The sequence below is a fragment of the Anabrus simplex genome, chromosome 6, assembly GCF_040414725.1.
Source record: "Anabrus simplex isolate iqAnaSimp1 chromosome 6, ASM4041472v1, whole genome shotgun sequence".
Taxonomy (NCBI): domain Eukaryota; kingdom Metazoa; phylum Arthropoda; class Insecta; order Orthoptera; family Tettigoniidae; genus Anabrus; species Anabrus simplex.
In genome coordinates, this window is record NC_090270.1 from 224,124,121 (window position 1) to 224,148,739 (window position 24,619).

The 24,619-nt window shown below is 37.5% G+C and overlaps 1 protein-coding gene across 8 annotated transcripts in view; it reads left to right on the plus strand.

Moving 5' to 3' along the window:
- The window catches only part of Acsf3 (Acyl-CoA synthetase family member 3), a 197,381-nt gene that overhangs the window by 119,323 nt on the left and 53,439 nt on the right, over positions 1–24,619 (plus strand). For all 8 annotated transcript variants that reach the window (XM_067150220.2, XM_067150224.2, XM_067150219.2 and 5 more), the window contains one exon: positions 13,354–13,554. In XM_067150220.2, the coding sequence (XP_067006321.2) occupies positions 13,354–13,554 (201 nt within the window). The remainder of the gene's footprint in view (positions 1–13,353; positions 13,555–24,619) is intronic.

The window sequence follows — 24,619 nt, forward strand, 5'->3', positions numbered from 1 at the left end:
AGACACCTTACAAATCTACAGGCCGAGAGCTTTCATCAGAATGTTTTACGATGTTAATCGGTTTAGCATTCTCTCAAAATCGATGAAACAAAAATCAGCGTAGTGTTTTAAATATGTAGATAATTGAGAAAACGAAACGAACCATTATAGCCGGGAGAAGGGATAGACGTACGTATTTCATCACAATATGAACTATTAGATTGATGCCTTTGACAAGATTGAAGTGAAAGGGGATAATCAATAAGAGAGGCGATGGCATTAATCATGTCCAAGGGAAGTTGATGTAATTCAGAAGTATCATGTTCTTGGTGATCAAACAGACGTGATAAAGCATCAGCCACAGAAAGTCCGGAGACAGATTTTAAAGAGAATTTGAAATGAAATAATCTAAGTAACCAGTGACCAGTTCTGCCAATTTTGGGAGTATTGTTCAATAACCAAGAAAGAGCTTGGTTATCAGTTTTCACTAAAAATTCCTTATGATCGAAATACTCAGAAAAATGTTCTGTTGTAAGAATTAATGCTAGGGCCTCCATTTCATATATAGAATATTTCTGTTCTGTAGGGGAAAGCAGCCGATTGAAATAGACAATTGGAAGAGTCTTACGATCCTTAATTTGGTTCAAAACGCCGCCGATAGCTATATCAGAAGCATCAGTGGAACCTTCAAAATATCCATTAAAATCAGGAATTTGCAGAATTGGGGCTTGAACCAAAGCAGATTTCGAAGTGTGAAATGCATTCTGTTGAATCTTTCTCCAGTGAAATTTGACATTCTTTCGCTTAAGCAGATTGAGTGGTTCTGAAATTTGGGAAAAATAAGGGATGTATTTGCTGTAAAAACCAACCATACCTAAAAATGTCCTTAGCTGTTTTAGATTTTTGGGAGAGGGAATACGATCTATAGCTGATATACAATCGGGATAAACAGGAATATTATGAGGGGACAGTATATGACCAAGAAATATTATGGAAGTTTGGGCAGTAAGGCGTTTTGAAGGATTGATCGTAAGATTTTCAGAATGTAATCAAGAATGAACCTCATGTGTTTGAAAATCGGGGCTATAGATAAAAATATCATCCACATATGGAAATATTTTATGTCAGAAAAAAAAAAAAAGAGAGAGTCAACAAAACACTGCATAATCTGTGAGCCAAGATTTAAACCAGAGGGCACTTTAGAAAACTGAAATAGACCATTACGAGTAATAAAAGTTGTTTAGTTCAAACTGATTTCATCAAGAGGGATCTGATTGTATGTTGAAGTCTAAGATGGTAAAATATTTGGTGATCGAAAAATGTTGAAAAGCTGATTGTAATTTTGGCGTAGGGTATCATAAAAAAGTATTCTGGAATTTAATGTTTGATTATTCACTATATAAAACGCGATGAGGCATCAGACTTATCAACAATAAAGGCGGGTGAGACATAATTAGAAGATGAAGGCACAATAGGTTTGTCAGTCAGAATTTTATCAATCAATTGGTTTAGGATTTTCATCTTAGGAGGCCTCAAATGGTAAGGTGAGGAACGAACTGGAGTAGTATCAGTTAAATTGGTATGGGCTTTGAAGTTTTTAATGGTCCCAAGTGTAGGAGTAATAATATCAGAAAATTCCTGGATCAATCTGTTAATTTGCTCAGACTGAGTGGTGGTACAATAAATGTAATTTGGAGAAAATCTAAAAAAATATTGAAAGATAGTCTTTATAATTGATCAGTAGAATAGATATATCAGAAAAGTGAAAATGAACAGAAGAATTGAGAGAATAAAGTATTAAACCCGTAACAGTAAAGAGAAAAGAAATGTAGGGGCATTGTTGGATGCGCTTGAGAACGGTTGGCTGTTGAGAGAGCTCTTGCATTATTGTAGTGATAAAGTAGTTAAAACCTATTGAAATAGCTTAATTTTGTGTATTTCTGATTCATTTAGTGCTGTTTATATAGTGGTGTTTAGTGCTTGTTGGTAGAAATTGGGAGTAGTGATATTTATTTAAATTTTATAACAGGTAATTCAGTTGGTCTTCAGTAAATTACATTTTCTAGGTTAAGTAGGCTAGCTAGGTGTACCTTGTTTCGAATTTAGGTTTAGGAAATACTTTAGGTCATAATATTAACTTTAAAAATATTTGTAAATATCTGTAGGTTCGTTGGTATAATACTTACAAAGGCAGATTATCATAAGGAATAGTACCGTAACTTCTGCCGCAACTTCTCCGGTATTTCGTCTAGATATCTGTTCAAACTATCGCGAAGGTAATAATTTACCACATTAAAAAACACGATACGCCTGTAAATTTCCATTTAAAAAGAAGTTAAAGAGATTACACGGTAATAGTTAACAGTCGTTGTATTGTAATTGATTATTAACGCTCTTCATATTCAAATATTGCATTGTTGGCTACAGCCGTGAATAAAGGGTGTAGTGTAGTCAAGTAAATATAAAAAAAATAAGCTGATCTTGTATTCCAATCATTTGTAGTTCTGAGTAGGTAGTTAAAGTATCCGTAATTTGTACTGCGCTCCCTCGATCTTTCAGTTTTTATGAGCAGTTAGATAATAATAATAAAGTTCATATATTCTAGTAATTGCAGTTCTAGTCCCTGGAGTAGTAGGAGTAGTTTTGACAGAAATATTTTTGAGAAATAATTGTAGACAACCTCGTATTTTTCAGTAGGCCTAATTAAAGACACTCTTATTCTCCATCCCGTGGAGTAAGGAAAATAATAGTAATCCACCAGCTGTAATAATCACATAACCACGTTTCAGTTGAGAATTGTAGTGAAGATAAGGTATATTAGATAGTATCTTGCCTTTTATGTTCGTGTTTTTCTTTGTGTACGGCAATCCTTTTGATACTTAAGCATTTAACCAAACGCAAGGTTTCATTTCTATTAGAGCATAGTAGGATAAAGTTATACTAAAGAAATAATCTTCTGTCTATGCGTTTAACTTTGTTGGTAATCCTTGAGTACGGCTAAGCAGTGCAATTGTAGGAACTGTGGGTGTGGCCAGGCATTAAGGAGTATGTGGGAGGAGTTGAAGAGTTTGGGGGAGATAATGCGATTCTCTCATAGGACAGGTCAGGAAGGAAAGTAGGCCTCCCTCGAATAATGTACAGGGTACAGTAGGTGTAAAGGAGGGATGGGAAGGAAATGGGGGAATTGTAGAAGACAGGTGGTCTAATGTTTTAAGGGGAAGGAGATTGCAGGCTAAGGGCTCTGTTCAGGATCAGAATTCAGGACAGGTGTCTGTTAGAAATCGGTACGAGTCACTGCAGGTAGAACAACCGAGGGAAGATGAGGAACAGGGAACTGTTGATGAGATGTGTGGAAGTAGGAGGAAGGGAAAAGGTAGGAAAGGGAAATGTAGTGTAGTGGAAAGGAAAAGACAGCTGGAACAGGATCATGGGAGGGAGAAAAGGGAGGAGGAAGTAGCTTCTGCAGCTATCAGGAAAGATAGGGCTGACCAGGAGGGGAGGGAATTAATTGATGTGGGTAGGGTTGAGGCTCTGGTCATGGGGGATTCCATCGTTAGACGTGTGGGGAAAGTGTGTGAAGGAAAGGGAACCAGGGTAGAGTGTTATCCAGGAATTAGGTTGAGGCAGATGTTGAGGAAAGTAGAAGAGAAGGAAGAGGGAAAGGAGAAGGTGGTAGTGTTTCACGTTCGTACTAACAACATAAGGCAAGCATGTATAAGTACCAACATAGTTGGGGATGTGTGGGATCTGGTAAATGCAGCACGGATGAAGATTAAGGAAGCAGAGATTGTTATCAGTGGAATACTGTGTAGGAGGGATACTGACTGGAAGGTGATTGGGGATTTAAATGAGACTATGGAGTGGGTATGTGGGGAAACTGGGAGTGAGATTTCTAAATCCTAATAGGTGGGTAGGAGACAGGGATCTGCGCCCAGATGGCTTTCACTTAAACCGCAGTGGTACATATAAGTTTGGAAACTTGTTTAGAAGGGTTATAGGCAGGTACATTCAGGGAAAAGGGGTGGCCTAGGGAGCGGTGTTAAGCGAACAGGGAACTGGAAATCAAGTAGGGATGGCATAAAAATGTTAGTGCTCAACTGTAGAAACATTGTAAACAAAGGAATCGAATTAAGTAATTTAATAGATATATACTTACCAGATATTGTAATAGGAGTTGAATCATGGCTGAGAAATGATATAATGGGTGCAGAAATTTTCTCACGGAACTGGAGAGTGTATCGTAGAGATAGGATAGGAATGGTAGGAGGGGAAGTACCGTATTTACGCGAATAATACCCGCACATTTTTTAAAAAATTTGCGGCACGAAATTGGGGTGCGGGTTTTATTTGCGTCAATGTTGGCATTTTTTTCAAAATCAGCCTTCCTAAATTTAGGGTGCAGGATAATTCGGTGGCGGGTATTATTTGCGTAAATACCCGTATTTATGCGAATAATACCCGCACATTTTTAAAAAATTTGAGGCACGGAATTGCATTCGGTTTTTTGCGTCAAAGTTGGCATTTCTTTTTTTTCAAAATAAGCCTATCTAAAGTTGGGGTGCGGGGATTATTTGCGTAAATACGGTATTCATTCTGGTGAAAGAAGAATTTGTAAGGTACGAGAATGTTAAGGGTGAAAAACTTGGAATTCTGGGTGTAAGGCTCTTCTCTAAGGATAATAGGCAACTAGATGTCTTTGGAGTGTACAGACCGGGAAAGGGTAGCGCTGACGCTGATTCAGAATTATTTGATAAGATAATCAGCTATGTTGGAAATGATATGGAAAGGAATGTGATAGTAGCAGGTGATCTCAATTTAACAATTTATGGAAAGGTAATGCGAACGAAAGGAAGCATGACCAACAAATGGCAAATAAGTTAATATGGGAAGGGCAGCTGATTCAGAAAGTGATGGAACCAACTAGAAGGAAGAATATTTTGGATGTGGTGCTGATAAAACCAGATGAGCTCTATAGAGAAACCGAAGTAATAGATGGTATTAGTGATCACGAAGCTGTTTTTGTCGTAGTTGAAAATAAATGTGAAAGAAAGGAAGGTATTAAAATTAGGACTATTAGGCAGTACCATATGGCTGATAAAACAGGCATGAGGGAGTTTTTAAAATGTAACTATGATCGCTGGAAAATGGTAAATAAAAATGTAAACAGACTCTGGGATGGGTTTAATGCAGTTGTTGAGGAATGTGAAAATAGGTTTGTTCCTTTAAAGGTGGTAAGGAATGGTAAGGATCCACTATATTATAACAGAGAAATAAAGAGACTAAGAAGGAGGTGCAGACTGCAAAGAAATAGTTAGAAACGATTATGGAAGTAAGGAGAAATTGAAGGAACTTACTAGGAAATTGAATCTAGCAAGGAAGTCAGCTAAGGATAACATGATGGCAAGCATAATTGGTGGTCATACAAATTTTAGTGAAAAGTGGAAGGGTATGTATAGGTACTTTAAGGCAGAAACAGGTTCAAAGGAGGACATTACAGGAATCATTAATGAACAAGGGGAGTGTGTATGCGAGGATCTTCAAAAGGCAGAAGTATTCAGTCAGCAGTATGTAAAGATTGTTGGTTACAAGGATAATGTCCAGAAAGGGGATGTGAGTAATACTAAAGAAGTATTAAAATTCATCTATAATAATAATGACATTTACAGTAAGATACAAAAGTTGAAAACTAGAAGAGCAGCTGGAATTGATAAGATTTTTGGGGATATACTAAAGGTAATGGGTTGGGATATAGTACCATAAGGAGCTATACTAAATGAATGGAGAGTTGCTATAGTAGCTCCTGTGTATCAAGGAAAGGGTGATAGACATAAAGCTGAAAATTACAGGCCAGTCAGTTTGACATGCATTGTATGTAAGCTTTGGGAATGCATTCTTTCTGATTATGTTAGACATATTTGCGAAATTAATAATTCGTTTGACAGAAGGCAGTTTGGGTTTAGAAAAGGTTATTCGACTGAAGCTCAGCTCATAGGATTTCAGCAAGATATAGTAGATATCCTGGATTCAGGAGGCCAAATGGACTGCATTGCAATTGACCTGTCTAAGGCATTTGATAGGGTAGATCATGGAAGACTACTGGCAAAAATGAGTGCAGTTGGACTAGGAAAAAAGATTGACTGAATGAATGGCTATATTTCTAGAAAAAAGAACTCAGATTATTAGAGTAGGCGAAGCGTTATCTGACCCTGTAATAATTAAGAGGGGAATTCCTCAAGGCAGTGTTATTGGTCCTTTATGTTTTCTTATGTATATCAATGATATGTGTAAAGAAATGGAATCAGAGATAAGGCTGTTTGCAGATGATGTTATTCTGTATAGAGTAATAAATAAGTTACAAGATTATGAGCGGCTGCAGGGTGACCTCGATAGTGTTGTGAGATGGATGGTGGGCAATGTTATGATGATAAACGAGGTTAAAAGTCAGGTTGTGAGTTTCACAAATAGGAAGAGTCTTCTCCGTTCTAATTACTGCGTTGATGGGGTGAAAGTTCCTTTTGGGGATCATTGTAAGTACCTAGGTGTTAATATAAGAAAAGACCTGCATTGGGGTAATCACATAAATATGATTGTTAATAAAGGGTAAAGACCTCTGCACATGGTTATGAGGGTATTTAGGGATTGTAGTAAGGATGTAAAGGAAAGGGCATATAAGTTTCTGGTAAGACTCCAACTTTTTGTTGCTAGTTGCTTTACGTCGCACCGACACAGATAGGTCTTATGGCGATGATGGGGTAGGAAAGGGCTAGGAGTGGGAAGGAAGCGGCCGTGGCCTAATTAAGGTACAGCCCCACGCATTTGCCTGGTGTGAAAATGGGGAAACCACGGAAAACCATCTTCAGGGCTGCCGATAGTGGTGTTCGAACCTACTATCTCCCGATTACTGGATACTGGGCGCACTTAGGCGACTGCTGCTATCGAGGTTGGTAAGACCCCAACCAGAGTATGGTTCCAGTGTATGGGACCCTCACCAGGATTACTTGATTCAAGAACTGGAAAAAATCCAAAGAAAAGCAGCTCGATTTGTTCTGGGCTGGGAACATTTGGGAGAAAGGAGACTAGCTGATTGATTAAGTAGTATGTTCCAAGCTGTCAGTGGAGAGATGGCATGGGAGGACATCAGTAGACGAATAAGTTTGAGTGGTGTCTTTAAAAGTAGGAAAGATGACAATATGAAGATAAAGTTGGAATTCAAGATGACTAATTGGGGCAAATATTTGTTTATAGGAAGGGGAGTTAGGGATTGGAATAACTTACCAAGGGAAATGTTCAATAATTTTCCAATTTCTTTGCGATTATTTAAGAAAAGGCTAGGAAAACAACAGATAGGGAATCTGCCACCTGGGCGACTGCCCTAACAGTAGTGATTGATTGATGTAGTGGGATTTATAGTGAATCAGAATGTTGAATCAATAGCTGAAGTGGAGTATGTAAATGAAAGAATTATAATAATGCACATACATGTAAACTAGGAACTGCTGAATATAGTACAGGTCTATGCTCCACAGACAGGATGTAGCATGAAAGAAAAAGAAGAGTTCCTCAATGAACACTATCCTCCACCACAATAATACGCAGTTACCTACACATGGCAGATGCCGCCCACTCTCATCTGAGGGTCTGCCTTACAAGGGCTGCACTCACTTAGAAATAGCCACACAAAATTATTATTATTATTATTATTATTAGTATTATTATTATTATTATTATAATTATTATTATTGAAATATGTGGAGCATTTACACTCATTAATTGCTGAAAAGATGAAGCAGCATAAAACTGAAAAATAGATACCAGTTCCTCACAATTATGGGCAATATTCAAGACATTACTGAATGTGGTAATTGAGTCCAGGTAATCATGACCAGGTTTATCGGATCGTTGAAGCAGTCAAACAAATTCTAAGCTAAGCTCGTGACATACGTCATAGGTAAAAAATAATTATGAATAGCAGTATGAAATTGATTCCAGTCGTTGAAGTACATCATATTTTTGAGCCAAAAATTAGTTAAGTAACCGGTAGTTTTTGAAGATACTAAGCCAATTAATTGAGGAAATGAAGCTAAATTTGTCTCTAAAAACTTTTGGACGAAAAGTAACCATACGATTAGGCTACGAGGATCAGTATTAAGCAACTGAAGAACCTTTAATAGCGACTGCTTATTTGTCTGAACATTGAGTGTATTATGTACAGAACTAGGTTGCGGTAAGTGCAAGGAATAGATATCAAGGATAATTAAATAAAAAACCACCTATTCAATACTTTCCACGTTTAATGTGGTTATTATCTACATGATTTTATGTAGACTCATTTGGTCAGGTACATGTTTCACCCATTATTTTGGGCATCTTCAGCCTGTAAACAACCTTTAGGTCAAGGTTTGGGACCTTTTTAACTAATATAAACATACTAATATATACACTATATACAACATATACATTATATACAATATATACAAACATAAGTCAATACAGTAAAGTTTTTTGGTCCTAATCCATTTAATATGGAAAATGTCCAAAACTAAAATGGATCTTCTTTTCGGTGAAGAGGATTGCAAATCGGGGTTTACGTGACCCCTATATCATATTAAGTACTTGACGTATCGTGTCTGGTGACAGGATGTGTCGTCAACAATAAGTGGAGATTTGAACTGATTGTAGGTTGGTCAAGATTGAAAATATAAATTTAAATTGAATGTGTTTTAACTTGGTAGTTCTGGTTAACTTAAAATGTTCAAAACTAAAAATAAAATGAAACGGATCCAGTTTTAACATCACCCCTTCTCAAGAAGAAAAAAGAAGATCCGTTTCATTTTATTTTTAGTTTTGAACATTTTAAGTTAACCAGAACTGCCAAGTTAAAACACATTCAATTTAAATTTATATTTTCAATCTTGACCAACTTACAATCAGTTCAAATCTCCACTTATTGTTGACGACACATCCTGTCACCAGACACGATACGTCAAGTACTTAATATGATATAGGGGTCACATAAACCCCGATTTGCAATCCTCTTCACCGAAAAGAAGATCCATTTTAGTTTTGGACATTTTCCATATTAAATAGATTAGGACCAAAAAACTTTACTGTATTGACTTATGTTTGTATATATTGTATATAATGTATATGTTGTATATAGTGTATATATTAGTATGTTTATATTAGTTAAAAAGGTCCCAAACCTTGACCTAAAGGTTGTTTACAGGCTGAAGATGCCCAAAATAATGGGTGAAACATGTACCTGACCAAATGAGTCTACATAAAATCATGTAGATAATAACCACATTAAACGTGGAAAGTATTGAATAGGTGGTTTTTTATTTAATTATCCTTGATATCTATGCCTAACGTCATCTTCAATACGGAACAATAATGAGAGTTGTTACTTGTAAGTGCAAGGAAGTAAAAGGGTGCAGGTGTGATTGGTTAGCATGAAAACTGATAGGTATTTTAGGCATCTGAGGGTGATCAGTGGATAGTGAGGTATCAGGATAAACGAACGGTGAAATATAAAACGGAGGATTGGAAGGTGAAGTGGCACTACCAGTAAATTATATATATCTATATATATAAAATAAGAGTTTTGTCTGTACATTGCTGAAAATTTAAAAAGGATGGTATTTCTGTATCAGTCATGTCCATAGTAACAAGGAAACGCATTTTTTAATTTTCCGTAATGTATGTATGTATGTATGTATGTACACGCATCACGAGAAAACGGCTGAAGAGAATTTAATGAAAATCGGTATGGACATTTTGGGAATAAGTCGCTACAATCTAGGCCATAAATAATCTTTTTCACGCTGAGAGAAATGGTAGTTTAGGGGAAGGCCTAAAATTTAATTCTCAAATATTTATGTTATTAGTGGTCCTATCTTACTGAAAACCGGTATGTAAAGTTCTAAAATAAGTCACTACAATGTAAACTATAAATAATCTTATTCACTCTGAAAGAAATGGTAGTTTATGGGAAGGCCTAAAATTTTATTCGCAAATATTTATGTTATTAGTGGTCCTATCTTAATTAAAATACGTACGCAAAGTCGGCGAATAAGTCGCTACAATCTGCGCCATAAATAATCTTATTGACGCTAATAGAAATGGTAGTTTAGGGGAAGGCCTAAAATTTAATTCTCAAATATTTGTTATTAGTTGTCCCATCGTAAATAAAATCGGTATGCAAAGTCGGGGAATAAGACACTACAATCTAGGCCATAAATAACTTTATTCACATTGAGCGAAATGGTAGTTTAGAGGAAGGCCCAAAATTTAATTCTCGAATATTTGTGTTATTAGTGATCTTATTGACAATTACTATATAAATAGTATTATATTTCCGATCACCATCTTCAGGGCTGCCGACAGTGGGGCTCGAACCCACTATCTCCCTATTACTGGATACTGGCCACACTTTAAGCGACTGCAGCTATCGAGCTCGGTACGGAGATATTTATGAATATGGATTTTTGTTGCTAAGATCATATCAGCACCGTCACAAGAAAATGGGTAAACAGAATTTAATGAAAATCGGTGTGTAAAGTCGGGGGATAAGGAACTTCAGTCTATGCTATAATTAATTTTATAAGACGGCCTTATATTACAGAGTCGAACGAAAACTGAATGTGGAGGCCTACAATACAGAAAGCTCATAACATTGATCAACAATAACATTACATTGACCATTGTTTGTTGTGATTTGCTTTGTGTCTCTGTTGCCATTCATCTCCGATAGATGGGATTACTACTGTATACCGTGTTTTTTTAAAATTTGCTCTACGTCGCGCCGACACAGATAGGAATCATGGCGACGATGGGATACGAAAGGGCTAGGAGTGGGAGGGAAGCAGTCCCTACGTTAATTACGTTACACCCCCAGCATTTTACTGGTGTGAAATCTGGAGACCACGGAAAAACATCTTCAGGTCTGCCGACAGTGGAGTTCAAACCCACTACCTCCCGGATCCAAGCTCACAGCTATGCGCCCCTAACCGCACAGCCAACTCACCCGGTCGTACCGAGCATAACAGCCTGCCTGAGAATTGGCGGGAAGTAGCTGGAGAGTTAGATAAATTTCTGATACTACTGATACGTAACAAACTGGTTTCAATTCCTACTCTGAGGCACTGATTGGAATTAGCAGTGTGCATGTTTAATGGAATAATGGCAGAGAAGTGTTCACAGCTGTCTGCGGACTGGTCATTGCAGCACTGGAACTTTGGACTGTTAGATCGGCACCATAGTACTGTTCGTTAAAAGTGAGATAATGTGCAGTTTATTAATTTGATCGAGTATTTTATATAACATTGCTTTTGATCACTACATTCCTTCTGATGACTTCAGGTAGAAAAACCACAAAGACAGTCTTTCTGAGAATCCCGTAGCGAAGCACGGGTACATCAGCTAGTGTATGTATATATTTTTTTTGCTAGTTGCTTTACGTCGCACCAACACAGATAGGTCTTTTGGCGACAATGGGACAGGAAAGGGCTAGGAGTGGGAAGGAAGCAGCCGTGGCCTTAATTTAGGTACAGCCCCAGCGTTTGCCTGGTGAGAAAATGGGAAACCACGGGAAAACCTTTTTCAGGGTTGCCGACAGTGGGGTTCGATCCTACTATCTCTCGAATACTGGATACTGGCCGCACTTAAGCGACTGCAGCTATCGAGCTTGGTGTAAATTATATTAAATCGGCACAAGGTGTGTTTGATAGTGAAGTATAACGAGGGAAAAGATATGCCACTATCATCCTACGTAGGAATATTATCAGAAAAACAAGTCATAGTCAGTATAGAATTAAATAAGCAAGAAGTCAAAATCGGTTGTCACATAGAAAACAATAACAGAGAATAATTGAAAACTAGTAGAAGAATTGCATTCAATGATGGAGACAACATAAACACCAAGTACAAATATCTCTTGAAAGGAGTTTAATTTTAAAAATATGAAGATTCTTTGCTACGTGTTGTTGTTACGTTAAGAGGTTACCAGTTTTTTAGCATTGGATGGCAGTAGCAATGGTAATAATAATAATAATAATAATAGTAATAATAATATTACGACCAATATCGGTGAAACAGGGTGAAATTACCAAGTGATGGTTTGTTAACAATCCTTTGTGGTATATTCATATATCAAGTTGACATGAGCTTGTGGGAAGCAGCTGGGGAACCAGAGGTTACCCATGGTAGATACAAGGTGAAGGAGAAAACTCCAACAAGAGAAACTCAAATTCAACAACCAGGCAGTAACATATATTTTAAGCAATCAAACAACATGATTAACAAAAGAGAGGACACAAGTTTTAAAGTCAATTCAAAACAGCAGTGATGTAAAAAAAAGATTAACAAGATTAATAAAGTTAAATAATGAAATAGGCCAACCACATTTAGAGATTAGATTCTTTTTAAAGGTACTGTTACCAGATAACACAGTATTCAGAGATCAGTTTACAAAATTGCCTCTTTGTAGATACAAAGGCACATAGCCCAAAAATATACATGCAAGATACAGAACCCTATTTGAGCAGAGGAGTGGAGTGGGACAGGGACCAGGTGCAGCATAGGAGGAATCGTCGTGTGAAATACTTTATTCAGTTTCAAAAACAAAGTGGCATAGAGCATTTCATCAATAATTTAGTTAATAGGTGTAGAAAATAGCTGAAAGTTCCTTGCCACGAGTTACTGGCCAAGTCCATGTTCAGTGTCCAAGACTTAAAGAAGACAATATTCCGCACTCACAAACATTTTATGGCCGTGAGCGTAGATAAAGACAGACAAAGTAATGTTATAACTTAGAGCCTGGAGGGCTCTGGGAAACATTGTCCCAACACAATTTTTTTAAACATGTATTTCTTTTCTCACCCAGAGTCACGCATAGTCGAGCTGTGTATTTTGATGTCCATTGACCTTGAATAATATTCTTACATTATTTGTATAGGAAGGTTCAAACTCTCTGCTATGAGATTTGCTTTGCCCCTGCCAGTCCCTGGCATTCAGATCCAGCATCACCAACAGTTCCTAGTAAAGATTGAGAACATGAATTTTTGCTTACCGGAATCCAAATGCTTAATTTTTTTAACACTTCATAGTGGTATTAGGTATGAGTGACAGCTTCAGGTTTAAGGTTCACTTACCTCCTGAAATCGAAACATTTTCACTCACCATATGTCATAAAAATTAAATCAGGGAAATGAGTTGGTGAGTGTTCCATAAAAGTAAATGTTCAAAATGTTAAAGTGATTGTGTTCATGAACACAGCTTCTGGATCTCCCTCTTTCCTGTACAGAATATACTAAATGATAATGAAATAATGATTAACAACAATGCAATAGTTAATACTTTTGTCTTTTCCGCCAGTTGTGTGATGTTACCCAAGTTTGAGTCCGCACGAGTATGGGCAAACTTGTTGGCCATCAATATGGCCGCTACTGAAAGAGTTAATGTCTTCATGGCTGTTCCTACGATCTACATGATGCTAATTGAAGAATATGATAGGATATTTTCCAAAAATGCCCGTATGAAAGAATACATTCGAGCAGTCTGTTCCCAGAAAATAAGGTAAGCTTTGACATCAAGCAACATTGATTCAAATATTTCTAGTTCAGACTTCCTGCTATATTTTACTGCTGTATTTGTTTTATGGCAATGGAAATGAAGTTCAGAGGTGTCTGTTATCAAAAATTGAATAACATTTTTCTGAAAATGCTTTCTGGCAGTGCATAACAATCAAATACTGTCCCGAAACACACTCAAATTTATTTCTTATTTATTTTTGGTTTTCTAAAATTAAACATATTTTGTAAACGTTTCCATATAGTTGAGCTAGGGTCGTTACATGTGTTACATTTTGAAAGCAAATTCATCTGTTGTAAAGGCGTTAGTGTGTCTTTCATAACATTTTTGTTTTTTATGTCTGGGTCTCCATATTTATTGTACAAAATATACTAAATGCTAATGAAATAAGGATCACAACCATGCAGTAGTTAGTTTTTTGTGTCTTCCACCAGTTGCATGATGTTACCAAGTTTGCATTCCCACACTCCTGAAATGAATTTTATTTTATTTTCTGCACTGTTATTTAAAATACTGTGTGTTGGCTGCTTACCTTACTGGCACATTTGTTTAGTCTGTTCATTTCAGTGTGTTTTAAGTACCATCTCCACATACTAGCTTTGGGGATATTAAAACCTCTTTTGTTATGCACTTCTCACGTGTACTTAGTACACCTATCCTAAAATATATATTTTAATGTATTATTGGGTTATATTAACCCCTATAATACTTACATATCAGAACTGTGTTTTTAACCTTATTATATATTTCTCATAGTGTCTAACTAGTGCACCTGTTCTGGAGGAAAGTTGAGCCACACCAAAGGACATAAAAGTCATATATTGGAAGATCATATTTTTAATGTGTTATTGCATTATCTTGAATGTGTAATATTTACATCATATATCGCTTGTTGTTTTAAGGGGCCTAACATCGAAGGTTATCGGCCCACATCATATATCAAGAACGTAGTTTCTTACAAGAACAAGTGATACATTGTGAAAGTGACATAGGTTTAAATGGACTCATGTATGAACATAGCATGTTATATCAGCAAGTCAAGCCATGCCACGAGGCTGATGATGACCCAGCGGAAGGGTCGATTAAATAAATAATTATAACATGTAATTTACAGTATTGAATAGGTGGATCCTCCAATCTTTGTTAATAGTGCATAGAAAGTTAATATTTTTAATCGACATTAGACAGAATACTCATTAGAACTACTCTTTGTCTTTTAACGTGTGTGTTTAACATATTCATGTTCTATTTATTGTATATTTTGTCTTATGATTATGGCTGAAGATATCCACATGGTGATGAAACATGTCCCATTTTATTGGGAAATTGTTATTCTGAAAAGAATAAAAAGAAATGTATTGTAAAGGTGAAACTTTTTTTTTTTACCAGGAAGTACCGTAACACTGTTAAGGTGACTATATGGGCTTAAATATGAAATTTATTTCTTGCAATAATACTAGCAAAGTACTGAAATTTACCTATGATAATTGGGATATTTACAAAAAGATACAAAAGTTAAAAGAACAGCTGGAATTGATTAGATTTCTGGGGATATACTAAAGGGAATAGGTAGGGCTATAGTACCATATGTGCAGTACTTACTTGATTACTGTTTGCATGATGGAGCTATACCAAATAATGGGGAGTTGCTATAGTAGCCCCAATGTACAAAGGAAAGGGTAATTGAACATAAAGCGAATAATTACAGGCCAGCCAGCTTGATGTGTGTTGCAAGTAAGACATGGAAAAGCATTCTTTATGATTATATTAGACATCTTTGTGAAATTACCAACTGGTTTGATGAAAGACAGTACGGGTTTAAGAAAGGTTATACCAGTGAGGTTCTACTATGAGGATTGCAGCAAGACATAGCAGATATTTTAGATTCAGGAGGTCAAATGGGCTGTATCACTATTGGACTATCCAAGATTTTTGATAGGGTATTTATGATGGGAGACTATTGATGAAAATGAGGGCAAATGCTCTAGACCACAACTGGTCAAACTACGGACTCTGGGCCACATCTGGCCCACCGAGGATTTTTAAGCAACTCTTGTAAGTATTCAATGTTTAAAACAAAAACAAAAAAGAAAAATAATACACATTTCTAGTTATTTTTTTAGTTTAATATCTGGTAAAATTTTTAACACTGACATCACATAGGAGCTGCAGCTATTTTCTTGGTTTTAGATAAAATCTTGTAACAATTGCAATAATAATAATTGTTTATGGAATTCTGCTCTGAGGAATGCGAGACCGTGGGGGTAAGTGGTAAGGAAACTATTTTTAGAACACCCCATCTCTGTCCAAGCACAGATTCTCATATATAGCACTTGGGTCATTTTCCTCTCAGTATCGTTCTATTACCCTCACCTATATCCTTTGGCTTTTCACCTTTCATTTCTTTGTCAATCAGATGTATTTGAAACCTGTTAGTGTGCACTGCGTGTTTGTTCCTAAAAGTGTAAAATGCTTTCAAAACTGTGCAAAGTTGGTAGCGAGTGTAGGAGGTTTAATGAATCTTGGTTGGGGAATTATCTCTTGAAAGAAACTTGAAGTAAAGAGACTTGTGTGACATGCTGTGAAGCCGTAGCTATGAAAGAGTACAGGGTTAAACGACATTTATCAGACAAAATATTCTCATGATTTTGATCAACTTATTGACCATGAATGTATTACTAAAGATAATTATGTTAAATTCACAAAACAGCAGCAAACTTAAGTAGAAGGTGGACGTATCATCCTTAATAGTATGAGTTTACAACTTGAGAAAGAACTAGGAGAATATCAAGGAGGTTTCAGACCCTGGAGGAGCTGTCCTGATCAGATCATGAGTCTTAAGTTGATAATGGACTATAACAGGAGAAGAAACAGTGATATGGTGATAACATTTGTAGATTTCAAGAAAGACTACGGCAGGGAGATGGGCTCTCACCACTATTATTTAATTGTGCTCTAGAAATGGTAATGAGGGAATGGTTTAGGAAATGTCCCCCCCAAAATAAAGATTGGCCAAAAAATCTAAACAAATACCTGGTTTTGCTGACGATTTATCATTACTAGCAGTGGACATAAAAGAAGCAAAAACCCAGATATCAGAACTTCAAAACATTGCAAATAATGTTGGCCTCAAAATAACATTTGAAAAAACAGAAATTATGCCCCAAAAACCAACACAACTAAAAGAAGTTACCATAAATGGTAATCAGATCAAAATAGCAACTCAATTTAAATATCTTGGAGAAGTAATAACACATAACCCAAATGAAAAAATCTCTATCCAAACAAGAACAAATAGATTAGCTAAAGTACAAAAATTAACATGGGATATCTACAAAAAGAAATGTCTATCAATAAATGCAAAAATAAAACACTACAACATAGTTATAAAACTGCAAGCTACATATGCAGCAGAAACACTTTTTCACCTGAATAAACAATCAAAGACTGACAGACTTCAGAAAATTGAAAGGAGGATTGGAAGAACCTGCATCAACAGAAAATACCAGAAAGATGGACAGTGGCGAATAATATCTAACAAAGTCGTGTACAAAGAGCTAGAACCCATTACAGATACTATGCGTAAGAGGAGACTGGGATTCTTTGGACATATCATGAGGATGCAGGATTCGAGACTTGTGAAACAACTAGTAGAACACAATCTCGTCTCAAAAAATTTCACAACAGGATGTAAATGGATCAGAGAAGTAAGAGAGGATCGGAAGGAAATAGGCCTTACAACGGAAGACACCACAAATAAGATAAAATTGAACACAAAACTCAAGAATACAAACCTCCGCTTTACCCTTACACAAAACAAATCAATAACACGCATATTTTCAACTGAGGAAAGGCCACGAAGATTGGAGCGTCTGAAGAAGTACAGGGAGGACCGCAAAGCCCGAACAATCCCTTCAAAGAGACCTCAACGATGGACTGACTAAAGTGATCCTATGTGGTCATAAAATAAGAAGAAGAAGGTGGATGTGTGAAACGAACAAAGTCACTAAAGTAAGTTATTAGGTTTCAGAGCTGATTGCAGAGCATGGAGGGTGAATATGTTAAGAAATGTCTCGTAGTAGTTGTGGAAACATTGTGTCCGGATAAAATTGACATTTTTAATTCAGTATTTCTCTCGAGACACACTGTTGGTAGACGCATGGAAGAATTAGCAGCAAGTGTTCCGCAGCCACTTATTAAAAAAGGCAAGGAGTTTGAATTTTTTTCATTGCCTGTGATGAGAGCACTTATATAAGCAATACTGCTGTACTTTTGATATTTGTTAGAGGGGTGAATAATTTCACCATAACTTAAGAGCTTATAGGAGTAGAGAAGCATGCATGGTACCACTAAAAGGACTGACTTCTTTAAGGAGGTTCACAATGTTGGACTTAAGTGTAACTACAGATGGTGCACCATGTATGTTGGGAATTCATTCGGGAATGGCGGAAGTAGAAAAAGAAAAAAGTAGCATCTTTGGGCGACATAGTGCACAATCTTCATTGCATTATACACCAAGAAGTACTTTGCGCAAAGGCGTTAAATCTCGCTGGAGTTATGCAGATTGTCACAAAATTAATCAGCTTCAACTGCCTTGACTTACCGAAGTTTTAAAACTTCCTTGGATGAACTCGGCAGTGAATATGGCGACATAATTTATCACACAGAAGTAAGATGGCTGAGCCGCAGATACTATTGGTTCGATTTTCTCCACTTCAACATGAAATCCGTCAATTTCTTTAAGAAAAACGAAAGCCGTATGATTCATTGAATCCTGCCTAACATTCCTTGTCGATATGACTAAACATATGAACACCTTGAATAGAGTGTTGCAGGAGAAAGATAAACTAATCAATGTTGCATATATAGCAGTAAAATAATTTCAGTTGAAATTGAAATAATTCAGGAAACAAATTTTTGCCAGAAACTGGATACCTTTTCCAACTGTGAATGACCTACAAAACCAATACCCTGGCATACCTTTCAAGAATGATTCTTTTGTAGAAGCAATTTAGGGCATTGAATACCAATTCACATCCAGATTTGCTGATTTTGTACAAATGGATTCAGAAATTTCTTTGTTTTCTTCACCATTTACCTCTGAGGCCGACAAAGCATCTGATAAAGTACAGTTAGAAATACTGGACTTGTAATGCGATGACACAATGAAAATGAAATGGCGTATAGCTTTTAGTTCCGGGAGTGCCCGAGGACATGTTCGGCTTGCCAGGTGCAGGTCTTTTGATTTGACGCCCTTAGGCGACCTACATATTTTAATGAGTATGAAATGATGATGAAGACAACACATGCGCCCAGCTCCCATGCCAGAGAAATTAACCAATGATGGTTAAAGTTCTCGACCCTGCCGGGAATCGAACCCGGGAGACCAAAGGCCAGCACGCTAACCATTTAGCCATGGATCCTAGTGATCTTCTTAAATTTTATAAGTTATTGCCGGAAGAAATGTAACCAGCTCTGGAGAAAGAAGCTTGGTGTTTGATCGCCATAGTTTCCTCAACTTATATATGTGAACAAACATGCTCCAAGTTGAAGATTCAGAATTCAAGATTGAGATTGACGCTGAGTGATGATCATCTACAAGATGCGTTACTACTCAGCACCACAGAATATAAACCGGTTTCACACTTCTCACTAGGTATTTACTTTATGCCTGTTTCTACTTAATTTAGAAAACTGTATTAGTTAGTATAATACCACTAATCGCCTTCTTTTGCTACCGCTTTTTCCCACACCTGTGGGATCGCAGGTACGAACTACGTCGCACATGTGGATTTGGTCCTGTTTTACGGCCGGATGAGCTTCCTGACACCATCCCTATATGGAGGGATGTAATCACTATTGCGTGTTTCTGTGGTAGTTGGTAGTGTCATATGTTGTCTTAATATGACGAGGAGAGTGTTAGGACAGACACATACCCCCAGTCCCCGAGCCAAAAGAATTAATAAGAAGCGATTAAAATCCCCAACCCGGCCGAGAATCGAACGCGGGACCCTCTGAACGGAAGGCCAGTTTGCTGACCATTCAGCCAACGAGTCGGACTTAGTTTAATACCACTCATCACTAAGACTAAAGGAAATAACATACTAAGTTTTTACATATTTACTAATAGTGTGGTTAATAATACTGATAATAATAATAATAATAATAATAATACCCGTGTGGGGATTTACCGGTTACCTCCTCGCTGGCTCTGCCGTCAGCAGAGTCAGAGGGTCGTAGGGAAATAAAATACCACCGTGAAAAAAAAACTGGTCCCTTGCCAGGGTTACGGCGAAGACTGGTAAATGACCAGAAGCCAGAAAACATCTTGAGGCAACCTCTAGGGCTAACAACCCTAGTTGTAAAAGGATGGGTACCCGTCCAAAGCAAAGTCAAGTCAAAAAACATGATGGCACAACATTTCAAGAAACATACCCCAGGGGGTAAATCTTCAGATAAATCCCTCGTCGTGAACACCACGGCGCACGAGTCTCGTTCGGATTCTGGGGGAGACTCGACATCATGCAAGAGACGAGTCGGAGCGTCTCGGTGTACCCTGAAGAGTCAAAAACTCAGGCCAAAATCTAAAACCTTTCTAGCAACTTTCAACATAAATTCACTTACACAAACTGGCAAGCTGAAAACCCTCACCAAAGCTCTTCACGAAAATCAGATATCCATAATGGCCCTACAGGAAACAAGGTACCCAGATGAAGAGATTTTTGAATCCGAAGGCTACCGATTTTTCAAGAGCAAAGTGCAAAGAGGAATCCTTAATGGAGCTGTGATGCTTGGAACCGTGTTTGCTGTTAGAACCAAGATCCTTAAATCGGTTGCAAATTTTGAACCTGTGAATGACAGATTGTCTATACTCACATTTAAATGCGCGAACAAAACCTACGCCCTAGTTAACGCACATGCTCCTACAAACGATAAGAACAAGTCTGATCCAGACGAAGTTGATAATTTCTGGGACCTACTGGATGAAAAATTAAACAAAATCCCCAAACACCATGTCAAGCTTCTTTTGGGTGACTTCAATGCCCAACTATGTCGTGAACAGAAGTACAAGAAAGTTATAGGAAATTACCCTGCTTACAAAAGAACCAATCCCAACAGCAAAAGACTGGTGTCCATTTGCGAAAATCACAACCTGCAGGTCATGTCGACCCACTTTCGCCATCTATCCAGAAAGCAAATGACTTGGCGTTCTCCCGTCCAAGCTCTCGAAGAGTTCCAAATTGATCATGTTGCAATCTCCAGGAGAAACAGCCCTGAGATTATGAATGTCAAGGTAAAGAAAGGTATCAATGTGGCCTCAGATCATATGTCTCTTATCAAATTCAAACCAATTCCCGCAAACACAAGGAAGACAACCAAACAGATCACACGCTTTGACAATGATAAACTTCGGCAAAGGGTCGAGGAGTTCCAGGAGAAAGCTAGACCAAATGACTGTGACTTTAACAACGCCAAAAGTCTCCTTGTTGAGGCCGCCAAAGACGTTGCAGAAATCAAGAGAAGCAAAAAGCATGCCTGGTGGAATAGTACCCGCGAATCAGTCCTCCAAGAAAGACTCAATGCGTGGAAACAGTACTACTCTACGAAATCAGAAGTTGATTGGGAAACCTACAAAACCCAACGTGCCCAAGCAGCAAGGGTGTTCAGAACTGAGAAACGTAAATACGAAAAATCTCTCATTGAAAAGATAGAACAAAACTTTAGGAAGAATGAAAGCAGAGAGTACGACTAAGCCTTCAAACGCAAACATACTGGCGATGTCAAATGAAGAAAATTGCAGCATTCTGGCAGATTACTTCAAGAATTTACTTAATTGCTCTAAACTGCAAAGCCCCATCAAGACCAAGGAACCCTTACTCAGGTACCCAGATTCCAGACCACCCGACAGAGATGAAATCAAGCGCCACATTGCCCGTCTCAAAAATAACAAAGCGCCGGGTGAAGACTCAGTAGTAGCAGAACTATGGAAATATGCCTCAGAGGAATCACTTGATATCTTGCAAAAGCAAATAGAAGAAATTTGGAACAAGGAGACCCTACCCGAAAATTGGAAAATAGCTTTGATCCGTCCATTACACACAAAAGGCAGCATGAAGAACATCAACAACTACAGAGGAATATCTTTGCTACCCGTGATTTACAAAATTCTATCACTAGCCATCCTGGAGCGTTTGGAAGCACAAGTCGAACATCAAATAAGTGAATACCAAGGAGGGTTCAGAAAAGGTCGCTCAACAGCTGAACAGATCCAAAATCTTAAAACGATCATCAGATATTGTACACTAAGGTCCAAGCAGTATGTGTCTGTCTTTGTGGACTTTAAGAAAGCATACAACTCCATTGACTGGGAAGTCCTGCTAAGCATCTTAAATGAACTTGGAATTGATTTGAAACTGCTGGCATTAATTAGTTGCCACCCTGACCGATACAAAATCCAAGGTGAAGTTCCATGGATGTGTCTAGCATTCCTTTGACATCAAAACAGGAGTCCGACAAGGTGATGGGCTATCCCCGATACTCTTCAACTGTGTTCTTGAAAAGATCATCAGAACCTGGCGAGTGAAATTACAGGAAACCAACTACAGTCCATTGAGAATAGGAACCAAATCCAAGGGGATCGCAACAGACTGCTTAGCATTTGCCGATGATATTGCTGTTCTCTCAAACGACATAGAAACCTCTACAGCTCAAGTTGAAATTTTAAAGGAAATTGCCGAACAAACTGGTTTGCAGATATCGTTTGAGAAAACAGAAGTAATGACTAACATCAAAGAGGCTCCACCAAAACTCCATACAAAATACGGGGACATCACCCGAGTAGACAAATTCAAATACCTGGGTTAGATCATCATGAAAATAAGACTGGACAAAGAAGCACTTCAGGAGCGAGTACGCAAACTGGAAATAGCCTACCAAACATCCCGCACAATCTACAACAAAAAATGCCTTTCCCAAAACACCAAGATACGTCACTATGAAACAGTTCTGAAGCCAGTAGTTCTGTATGCAGCCGAAACCCTGTCTCTAAATGCCAACAAAGGACACCTTGAAGAACTGGAGAAAAGAGAACGCAAAATTGTGAGAGGAATCTTGGGATCAAAGTACAGAAATGGAATCCACCAAAAGAGATCCAACAACGAAGTCTACAGCAAAATACAGAAAATTAACAACACAATCAGAAAAAGACGGGCACGATTTTACGGTCATCTGAGAAGAATGGACGGAAGAAAGTTAACTAAAGAAATCTTTCACTTTTTTGATTCAAACCACAATTCCCTGGTTTAGAAATACCAAGGAAGACCTGCAAATGCCACATATCTCAGCTGAAGATGCCCTTAACAGAGATCTATTCCGCAAGAAAATATTGACGAACAGGCTAAACCGAGACGAGCAATCGAGGAGAAGACACGGTGCCCCTTGGACAGAGGAGTGTAAGCAGGCCCACTCACAAAGAATGAGGGAAATTTGGGCTCTAAAGAAGGCCAAGTTCAGTGTCAAATGCAACAAGACTTAACGTGGTCCTTGATGGTCCCAGCGAATTATATATATATAATAATAATAATAATGAGGAGAAGATGAAGAGGAGGAAGAGGAAGAAGGTATACTAGTCTGTGGCCCATGAAATGCCCTTCTCAAAACTATTGGTTCTCCATACAAGAAAGTTTGAGCAGCCCTGGACTAGACAAAAGAATGGTTGAATAAATGTCCATATTTCTAGTAGGTGAAGCATTGATCCTGTAATGATTAAGAGGGAGGTCCTGCAAGACAGTATTATTGGACCTTTGTTTTCTTAGATATATGAAACAAACATAAATTACATACATATATATTCATTATAGACTGTTATGCCTTTCAGCATTCAGCCTTCAAGCCTCCTGTGAATTTACTAAATGCAGCCAGGTCAGAGAGAATGAAACATTTCTGAGAACAAAAGAAGAAACATCAACCAAATTTGTAACCAATGTTCATAAGACTTGACTGTATATAGATTGATTTCAGTGCTCCAATGTGGGCATAAAATAATTTTTTTTTTTTTTTTAATGCCACCACAATCCTCTATTTGTAACTAGTTCTGTGGCTACAATTAAATTAATAATATATTGTGGTTCCACCTATTCAGCACAAGAAAACTTATTAATGCAAGGTTACATTATAAGTTAAGCATAATTGGAACCGGTTTCGACCTTTAGTCAGGGTCATCTTCAGCCTGTCGTTCAAAGGGTGCAAGGTAAAAATTCACTGGCAAATAACAAGAGAACATAGAAAACATAACCTTTTTTCACATGACGAAAGTTCAGTATCGTATAAGAAAGAGGCACTAGATATTCAAAAGTCTTTTAAATTTTTCAAAAGGTGCAAGGTAAAAAATTCACTATTGAATAAAAGACATAGAGAACATAAACGTTTTCATGACGAAAGTTCAAAATCACATAAGAAAGATGCACTGGGTATTAAATCATTATCTCAATGTTGGATCTTGTAGTCATATGTTTTATAGATTAAGAAGCAAATAGCTGGTTGTTATTGTTTTTACACAGAAAAGTTGAAGTTAAGCACCAGTGTGAAGAGAAATAAGTGCAGTCCAGTTGAGTATCACAGATGACAAACGAAGGTATCAAATTCTTTATCATTCACATTCTTATCATTCAGTAGTTCTGTGGCTTCATTTAGTTCTATACCTCTTATCTTTAAATCTTTAAATGTATATAAATGATATGGGTAAAAGATAACTGGAATCACAGATAAGGCTTTTTGTATAGAGTAATAAGGTGAGCAACTACAGAACAGACCTCGACCATGTTGTGAGATGGACAGCAGACATTGGCATGATGGTAAATGGGATGAAAAGTCAGGTTGCAAGCTTCACCAAGAGGAAAAATTCCTCACAGGGTTCACTGTATGTACCTGGGTGTTAATATGCGGCCACACATGCTTCGCAGCAATGTGGCATGCTCTCTGTCAGATGGTCCAAGAGCTCTTGTGGCAGTCGATCCCATTTCTCCGGAAGGGCAATGCGAAGGTCTTGGAG